Raw genomic sequence first — 8,711 nt, 5'->3', positions numbered from 1 at the left:
GAGTGAATATTATCTGGATAATTTCAATCTTTTGAAATTTATTGAGACTTATAGTCCAGTATATGATCTATTTTGGTGAATATTCCATGTGCCCTTGAAAATAATGTATGTTCTAAGATAAACTGATGAACAAAATAGACCCAGAGACATAGAAGGATGGAACAGACTGTGGAATCTCAGAGGAAAGGTGGGGATGGGTGGGTGGGTAGGAAGAGATCAACCAAAGAACTTGTATGTATAGCTGCATAACCCATGGACACAGACAAGAGGGTGGTGAAGGCCTGGGGCAGGAGAAGGGGGGCAGGCTAGAAGGGTTCAATGTCAGATCTGATTATTTAAAAATGAAGTGGGACCTCAAATGAATGAAACACAATGAGAAGATGTTTCCATTTGTAATAATTTGTTCCTCACCCTGGAGGAGTTAGTTGGGCACACATCTTAGAGACTTTGGGTTTAAGGAACAGGCCATAGGGAGGATAGCAGCCTGGCTGAGGGCTGGCATCTGGCTTCCTTCTCCAAGCCTCCAGCTGTCACAGTGGGAAGCGTACTTCTGTGTCTAACTCCTCCACTGCTCTTGCTAATCCCTAATTCTGTTTAGTGACAAAACAGACAGGATAAAGGAAGCCTGGCATCTCTGAGGCTTGGGGCCTTGTCACTAGCTTACTCTGGGACCTCGAACAAGTCCATTTCTGTGACTCTCGGCTTTCTTGTGTACAAAACACAGGCCCGTGGCATGCCCAGTCCCACCATTCTATAAGAAGTGGCTCAGGGTGGCTGGCTTCTATAAATCCTGGGTTCAAGTCCATTAACATTTACGTGGCCTTGAATGAATTACTTTACTTTTCTGAGCCTTGTTGTCTGAACTATAAAATGAAAATACATTTAGTTTGTGAGGATCAAATGAGATAGTACACATAAATGCAAGAAAATAATATTTTCCTTTCTTTATCTCTTACACCTGTGGTCCCCAAATTTTATACTGGGAAATCAGAATCCCTTGGGGCATCCTTCCCCGGACTCCTCCTATTTCACCCCGTCTCAGTGATGCTGAGGCAGGGGGTCCGGGGTGGAGGCTCGTGGTCTGCATTTCTAAGGGCTCCTACTGAGGCACAGCTCCAGGCTTTGCAGGGCTCCTGCTACATCAGACACGGAACCTTGCACTTTGAAGTGCTGGAAAAGCAAACAAAAGGACTGGACAGGTGAAGGCCAGGAAGACAAATGACCTGTGCTTCTGCAGGTCAAGTGGTCCCCAGAGGCTGCTCAGTACACAGCCTTTATATGTGTCCAGGCGGTTCTCCGTCAGCCCGGCCAAGCCCAGGCCTGCTGGAAAGTGCGGTGTGGTCAGACCACGTTTGTCATCTCTTTCCTCTCCCCGCCCGTGGCTCTGTTTTGACAGGTGTGTCCAGGGCTGGCGCAGCAGTTGCCAGCTCAGCCCCTGCCAGGGAAGGGGAGCCGGAGGAAGGCCTGGAGGTTCTCCCCAGCCCACTGGCCTACCCCAGCTGGAGTTTTTAGGGGTGCTCACAGACGTGCCCAAGGCCTGTGGCCTCCAGGAAGCCCTCTTGCTCTCCTTAGAAGGAGGCCCAGGAGTTGCTTCCAAGGTTTGCAAATCTGGTTGGGACTAAAACACCTCAACGGCAAAGGCCATGATTTTAACCCAGGGACTGCAATCCTGCGAGCTATGGCCTCTCAGTCTGGGGTCAGGCTTTATCGCGTTGGCCCTGGCCGGGCAGGAGGAAGAGCACTTGGTTAGAATGGCAGAACAGAGGAATCCGGCACATTCCACGGGAATCCCAGAAGGAGTCAAGGCAGGGCCACTCTCTGTTTCCTGATAAAGAAACCGAAGGGCAGAGCGGGGCAGTTATAGTCCCACAATGGATGCAGGGCCAGCTGGTAGGAAGCACGAGCTGCCGGTTCCATGTCCACAGAGAGACTCCAGGTGGACCCCTCCACCCCCAGTCTCCACACTCTGATGCGGTTGGATCCATTTCACCCAGTTTACTCACAGAACAACACATTGACTCACAGTGTTTGCTACAAGCTTTGTGGTTCTGTCTGCCTGCCCCACCAAGCCCAGTGGTCAGCTCTTGGGATTTTCAGCAGTACCTATAATGGCCCAGGTACTCTGAAGGGTCTCATTAGTATCAGGGGCTGTTTGATGACGTGGGACAGAGGGATGGGGTGGGGGTACATTTGGGGGAATGCTCAGCAGGAGCTGCCCAATGGCTTACCCAACAGCAAAGTGGCCTGAGAATTGGAATGGCCACAAAACCAGAGACGTGAGAAATTGCATTGACCAGGAATCCAGAGAACTAAGAACTGTGCCGGATGGGCAGTTAACCCTTCAGCCTTTGGTCTCTCACTTGAAAAGTAAAGCATTTGAACCTCTTGGTTCTCCAGCTCAGTCCTAGCTCTGAACATTAAGGGAAAGTGGGAGAGTGCAGGGCCCCAAGCTCTGGCTACTCATCTGCAGAGGGAACTGGCACCCCTGTGATTCAAGAAACTCTGGATCTGGGTAATGAGGACCATCATGATAATGCCTGATGTTTATGGAATAGCAGCCACTGCCGGGAACTATAGACAAAATCCATATGAAGAAGAGAGCCCGCTGGGGTGGCCCAGTGGTTGAGCATCTACCTATATAAGCCAGGAGGTCATGGTTTGATTCCCAGTCAGGATACACGCCTGGGTTACAGGCTAGATCCTCAGTGGGGGGCGTGCAGGAGGCAGTTGATAATGATTCTCTCTCATCAGTGATGTTTCTATCTCCCTCATCCTTCCTCTCTGAAATCAATAAAAATATTTTTTTAAAAATAAGTAAAAAGAGGAAGAGAGCTCTCTCTCTTTTTCTCTGCTCCTCTTCCCCACAACTCTTTCTCCCTCAACCATGTGCACACAGAGCAAGAAGGCAGCCATCTGCAAGCCAGGAAGATCTGGAACCTTGATCTTGGACTTCCAGCCTCCAGAACTCGGAGAAAGTAAATTTCTGTTGTTTGAACCACCCAGTGTGTGGTATTTTGTTATGGCAGCCCGAGCTGACTCATACACTGGGCAGTTGGACAAAAGAATCATCTTACTTCCCCTTCAGCAACATCACAGGGTAGGTTCAGTTATAATTCCCACTCCACAGGGGAGGAACAGAACTGCACAGAGGTTAACTCTCAAAATGCTGAGCTTCAATAGAGACATGTCTAAAAATGTCATTATGTGACTGTGGGAGTTAGTTAATCTTCCCAAACCTCAGTTTCCCTATTTGTAAAGTGAGAATAATAACAGTACATATAGAGATGATAGATGATAGATGATAGATAGATAGATAGATAGATAGATAGATAGATAGATAGACATGGATATATAGAGATACATAGATATATAGGTATATATAAATTGTAGTGAGGATTAAATGAGTTAATGTATGTAAAGCGTTTAGAATGGTATTCTGTTGCATAGCTTCCATTGGTGTTTGTTATTATTGTTGATGTTATCCTCCTATTCCCACATTGCCAATCAGATTTCCTGCCCAGCTTTGTTCATGTTCTCTCTCATGCCTCTAAGTGACCACATGATCCCTTTCCCTCTTCCTCTCCCTCTGCCTCTCCCTCTGCCTCTCCCTCTGTGGTCACAGCCAACTGGACCAACGCCCCCCAACCCGAGGGGTTAGCAATCAGATTGCTCTCCTGTGGTTGGGAATTAGAAATGGTAGGGCTGAGTCCTTTGGGGTGTGCTGTAGCCCTTTTACCCTGTGTCCTGTGCAAACAGAAGAAGCTGGCCAAGAGAAAGGGACGAAGAATAGCAGAGGAGAGAGATCAATGCCACTGAGAGAAGAGAGAGGAGAGACTGGTCAGTTCTTTGAAGTAAAGACAGAAGCTGAGACACTGGCAGTTTTCCACGTCTAGTAACCCTGAGGCTCAGCTGAGCTTCAGTCTCCAGGCCCTTCACTTCACCTGCTGTGTCCTTGTCACGGTGCCCCCCTCTATGTCCTTGCGTGAGAGGACTTCTGTGGCCAGGGACTTGTGGATCTTGGGGAAAGGGTGACTGTGTGGGTGGGCTCAAGGTACCTGCCCCCACCCTGTGCCTTTGAATCAAGCTGATCCCCTAAACCACATGGCCAAAGTGTTGGGGTAATTGTCCAGGACCCATGAGTTCTTCATTAGAAAAGTGACATTATCTTCACTTTTATGTTCTCACATTGCCTGTTTTTGGTCCTTGTGGCCTGGGTCTCATTTTGGCGTCCACTCATCCTTTGGAATGTATCCAAGGTCTAACTTTTCTTCATTTCGTCTCCAGGATGTTTCTTGCCTTCTTGGGCTTTTCCCGCTCCCACTTGCCAGACCCAGCTCTCCCAGATCCCAGCTCTCCCAGATCCCAGCTCTCCCAGACCCAGCTCTCCCAGATCCCAGCTCTCCCAGACCCAGCTCTCCCAGACCCAGCTCTCCCAGATCCCAGCTCTCCCAGACCCAGCTCTCCCAGATCCCAGCTCTCCCAGACCCAGCTCTCCCAGATCCCAGCTCTGCCAGACCCAGCTCTCCCAGATCCCAGCTCATGCTGGGCCACCCAACGGCCCCGCATGGCCTCCACTCCACTCTGGACAATGAGCGGTTAGAGTTTCTTAGGGACCCAGACTGTGTAATGGTGCCGCTGGTTCATCCTCGCTGCCTCCTTTATGGCTCATCATCTCAGTGCCACCATTGGCTGACATCTTCCTTGCTTGCTCAGCCTCACCTGCTAGACTTGCCCTGAGGGGCCCCTTTCTGCCCAGCCCATAGCCCGTCCCATGCACTGCTTAGGTGGAGACCTATCTTTTTAGTATGCAATCCTCTCCCCTACTAGAGACAAGCCCCCCTCAGGACGAGGCCTCCTTCACCCACTGAACCTAACTCAGTGCCCAACACACTCAGGTGTTTGTGGGAAGGAGGGACCCCATGCCACCACTGGTGACTGAGGACGTGGTGAGGGTCTTGTGCAGTGGCCCCTTTAACCCGTTCCCATCTTCCACTTCACAGGGGACCCAGCTGTCCTTTCTTTCCTATGGACCCTGGAGAGCCAAGCTCTTCGGGGCAGCTCTGGCCTGGCCTCTTCCTTCTGTTTTAGCTCCTTGTCTTAGAGGCAAAAGAGGAAAGCAGGAGGTGTCACTCAGAGGTCCAAGCCTGTCTTACTTTCCAGTCTCATTTTACCCGCAGAGCCCTGCTGCCCAATTAATAAAGCTCACCTTGTTTCTCATTGGGTCCCCGCTCTTCATGGGTAATTCCCTCAGACCCCCCTGGTCCCTGGCCCCAACAGGACCACCGTGAACTCCCAGCGGAGTGCAGTGTTTCTGGAGTGAGGGGCCAGGGGGTTAGACCCAGACTCCACAGTGCGACGGAATAACTAGGGGACCCCTGGTGCACTGATTCCCCTTCAAGGGCCACGTGAGGCAGAGCCCCTGAAGGCATCATGCCCCTGGCGGGCAGAAAAGATAGCAGACACCTCCTTCTTGGAAACACTCTTTACTGAGTCAGTAATACTAAGTTGCATGATATCATATGTAGACAGGAGAATTACATAGCAGTGGGGACGGGCAGGAGTGCAAACCAGTTGCACATCTATTCCGAGGAGGGAGGTGGCATCAAGGCCGTGGGAAGGGGGAGGGGCTGGTCTCTGAGTCAGTTTGGATGCTCGGGCTCTGCTGGAACACAAGGCCGGGCCACTGCACAGCAAGTGGAGCCTGTGGGCGGCCCGCTCCCTGCTGGGAACTCCCCGTGCCCCTTCCTGCCAGGGTGCGCAGAAAGTTGGAGGTGGGCGAGGGGTGACGTCCAAATGAGCCTCTTGTGGGTGTTCAGGCCTGTCCCTCCTCGTTCAGTTGTGCTGCTCATACAGAGGCCATTCTGGGTCACGGAGGGGTGAGGTCAGTGGACAGGAGAGCTGGGTGTAGAAGGGGAGCGGCCCTGTTATTGGGGGGGGGGTGTCAGTCCTCCCCCAGCCACCAGACTGCCCACCCCAGGAACGGACAGCAAGGGGGCCAGCTCTCTAGGCAGCCCAGTGACCAAGGCCTTCACCACCCCTCCTCCATCTTCCACGTGCCGGGCGCCACTTTGGCGGAATGCTCCCGTGCGCGGAGCGTCCCTGCACAGGTGAAACTGCTGTTTAGATTTCTGCTGGAATGCTCCTGACAGGAGGAGGCCGGGATGAAGCAAGGAATTTTCTGACATGTGGAAATTGCTGAGCTCCTGGGGGCCGCGTGGGCAGGGCCCGAGAATGACAGCCGCGGTGGGTTCCTCTGTCCTGGGCGAGACAGGCGGGTCCCAGGGTCTGCTCCCATGGTTATGGGGAGGGTCAGCAGTTGTCAAATCCACCCTGTCCTTCCAGTTTGAACCACAGTCCCCTGTAAAGGTTTCCCTGGGTCTTTTCAGCCACTGGGAGCCCCGGGAAAGTACTGGCTGGGACGGGTGTGAAGGTGCTGGAAAGACTGGAGTTGGTCACCAATTCAGAGACAGATTCAAGACCTTCCTCCCGAGGTAGCCACCTCCCCGGCTGGCTCAGTCACAGGAGAGGGAGGTCGTCTTCTGCCCTCTCCTCTTGTCCAGCCAGGGAAACCCAGTTGGCCCCCCTGGCCAGCAGGGAAATGCATGTGTGCATGTGTACACATGTATGTGTGTGTGTGTGTGTGTGTGTGTATGTGTGTGTGTGTGTGTGTATGAGGGGCTACTTTCCAGGGTACAGTCACTACTGGGGAGCCCAAAGGTGCTGGGGCCGGCCTGGGGGCAACCCCCTTCGGGATCAAAGGAGCACAACTTTGTATGTGAGGCTTTCTGAGGACTCACTCTGCCCTGAGCCCCCTTCCCAGCATTCTGTGAGGCAGTGTCTGGGACTGCGGACCCTCCTCAGTAGCGAATCTGGCTGCCTGGTGGGCCTGGGGGCCCAGGAAGGCCAGGGGGACCCTGGATCCCTGGTTCACCCTTAGGTCCCACAGGCCCCCGCTGGCCCGGTGAACCTGTCTTCCCAGCAATCCCCGGTTTTCCCTGAGGCCCTGAGGGCCCTGGAGATCCTGGGGGCCCCTCTGGCCCCGGGGGCCCCACATCCCCTTTGGGGCCTGGCTGTCCTCGTGGGCCTCCAGTTCCAAAGCTGCCCTTCGAGCCTTTGAGGCCTGGGAAACCCCGCAGGCCAACCGGCCCCCTTTCTCCCACGGGTCCAATTTCCCCGGGCTGCCCCTGAGGGCCCTGGGGTCCCGGGGGCCCCAAGCTGCCAGGGTCTCCTTTTGGTCCTCTGCCACCAATGGGCCCTTTCACACCCACATCTCCCTTGAGTCCTCTTGGTCCTGGAGGGCCGGGGGCACCTAGGATTGGAGAGAAGAGGGGAGAGGTCAGTCCATGAGGGGCAGGTCTCTCGAGGCGTTCTCATGACGTAGGTGCCGCGCACTGGGCCCTGTGATGCCCGCGGGTTCGACCCATGCAAAGCCCAGGTCTGCCAGCTGCAGACTTTGGGAGTTCAGGCCGGCGACTTGACTTCCCTGAGTTGACTTCACCATCTGTGAAGCAGGGATTAGAATACTCACGGACTCTGAGAGGCATGAGGCCTGGTGCTCGGTGGGCACTCCTTGTTCTAACTTCAGGCCTCGTCCATAGCTGTACGCGTGCACTCAAGCTGGGGATTGACAGCTGGACGGCTCTGGGGACAGGCCAAGTCTGTCCAAGACTGTCTCTCCTGCCTCAGCTGGCCTGGCCTTCCACACCTCCTCATGGTCTTCGTTTGCTGTACGCAGCCCCGCCACATCCCACGCCCCAGTCCCAACTCCAGGCTCTGCTCGTGACCCGTTTGGCATCTGGGACCAGGAAGGAAGTCAGGCAATATGGAGGAGAAGGCCAAGAAAATGAGGCACGAGAAGCAGATGCCTCCTAGGGTGAGTGGGCGCAGCCACAGCCCAGAAAAAGGCAACTCCTCCAGGAAGCTTTCCCTGACCCCACCCGCCTCTTCTCTTCTCTGAGCTCTGGGGGCAACCGCTCTCTGAATCGTTTAGTCGGCATGCAGAAAGAGAAGGCAGCCCTTGCGGACTATCCGGTGGGCCCTGCTAGACTGTGGAGCCCCCGGAAGATAATGAGGGTCATGGCTTCCATCCCGGGCCCAGAGCCTGACACACAGCAGGGAGAGCTCAGGATACCCTTGAAGAGGGCGATTCACCAAATGGCTGTGGACACCTGCTCCCCCCCAGCTCTGGCCTAGGGCCTGGGGGAGCTGCCAAGATGAAGACATGGCCCCTTCCTCAAAGAGCCTGGTCTAGTGCTCAGGCCAGGGTTCAGATGACCTGAACTAACTCTGGCTGCATGGACCTGCAAATCACCACCTCTCAGAGCTGGGCTGACCCTGAGGACACAAAGCAGCGAGTAGCCATCACTCTGCCCGAGGCACGTTGGAGCGCTCGGAGCACAGAGGAAAGAGCGCCGTCTGGCCTCCTGAGGACGGCAGGCAGTCGTGGAGGACAGCGTTAGGCCCCCGGGGCCTGGGCCCAGTGAAGGCCTGGCTTTCTGCAGCCGCCTCGGCCTAGAAGTGGTGGGAGCAGAAGCCAGGCTGGCCTGGGAGATGAAGTCTGGCGCCCACAGTCGGCTCTGTCTGAGAACTCTGCTGTGACATCATCCGCTTGGCAAAGAGAACCCTCGAGCTTTTGAGCTGGGTAGGAGCCAGCCCAATTCCGTCATTTCACAGAGGAGGCAACTAACGCCCAGAGAGGCGCAGTGATATCC

The 8,711-nt window shown here is 54.4% G+C and overlaps 1 protein-coding gene across 2 annotated transcripts in view; it reads right to left on the bottom strand.

Moving 5' to 3' along the window:
- Positions 1-5,473: 5,473 nt before the first annotated feature.
- SCARA3 (scavenger receptor class A member 3) overlaps positions 5,474-8,711 on the bottom strand; it is a 36,432-nt gene continuing 33,194 nt past the window's right edge. The window contains exons 6-7 of one of the 2 annotated variants that reach the window (XM_054717599.1): positions 7,269-7,309; positions 5,474-5,898 (exon numbers count right to left, since the gene is read on the bottom strand). In XM_054717599.1, coding sequence (XP_054573574.1) covers positions 5,833-5,898; positions 7,269-7,309 — 107 coding nt within the window. In that variant the 3' untranslated portion in view covers positions 5,474-5,832. Of the gene's footprint in view, positions 7,310-8,711 lie in introns of both variants that reach the window. The other variant, XM_028159342.2, reaches the window with a different exon arrangement.

The sequence above is a fragment of the Eptesicus fuscus genome, chromosome 6 (genome assembly GCF_027574615.1).
Source record: "Eptesicus fuscus isolate TK198812 chromosome 6, DD_ASM_mEF_20220401, whole genome shotgun sequence".
Taxonomy (NCBI): Eukaryota; Metazoa; Chordata; class Mammalia; order Chiroptera; family Vespertilionidae; genus Eptesicus; species Eptesicus fuscus.
This window is presented reverse-complemented; position numbering and strand designations above follow the sequence as displayed.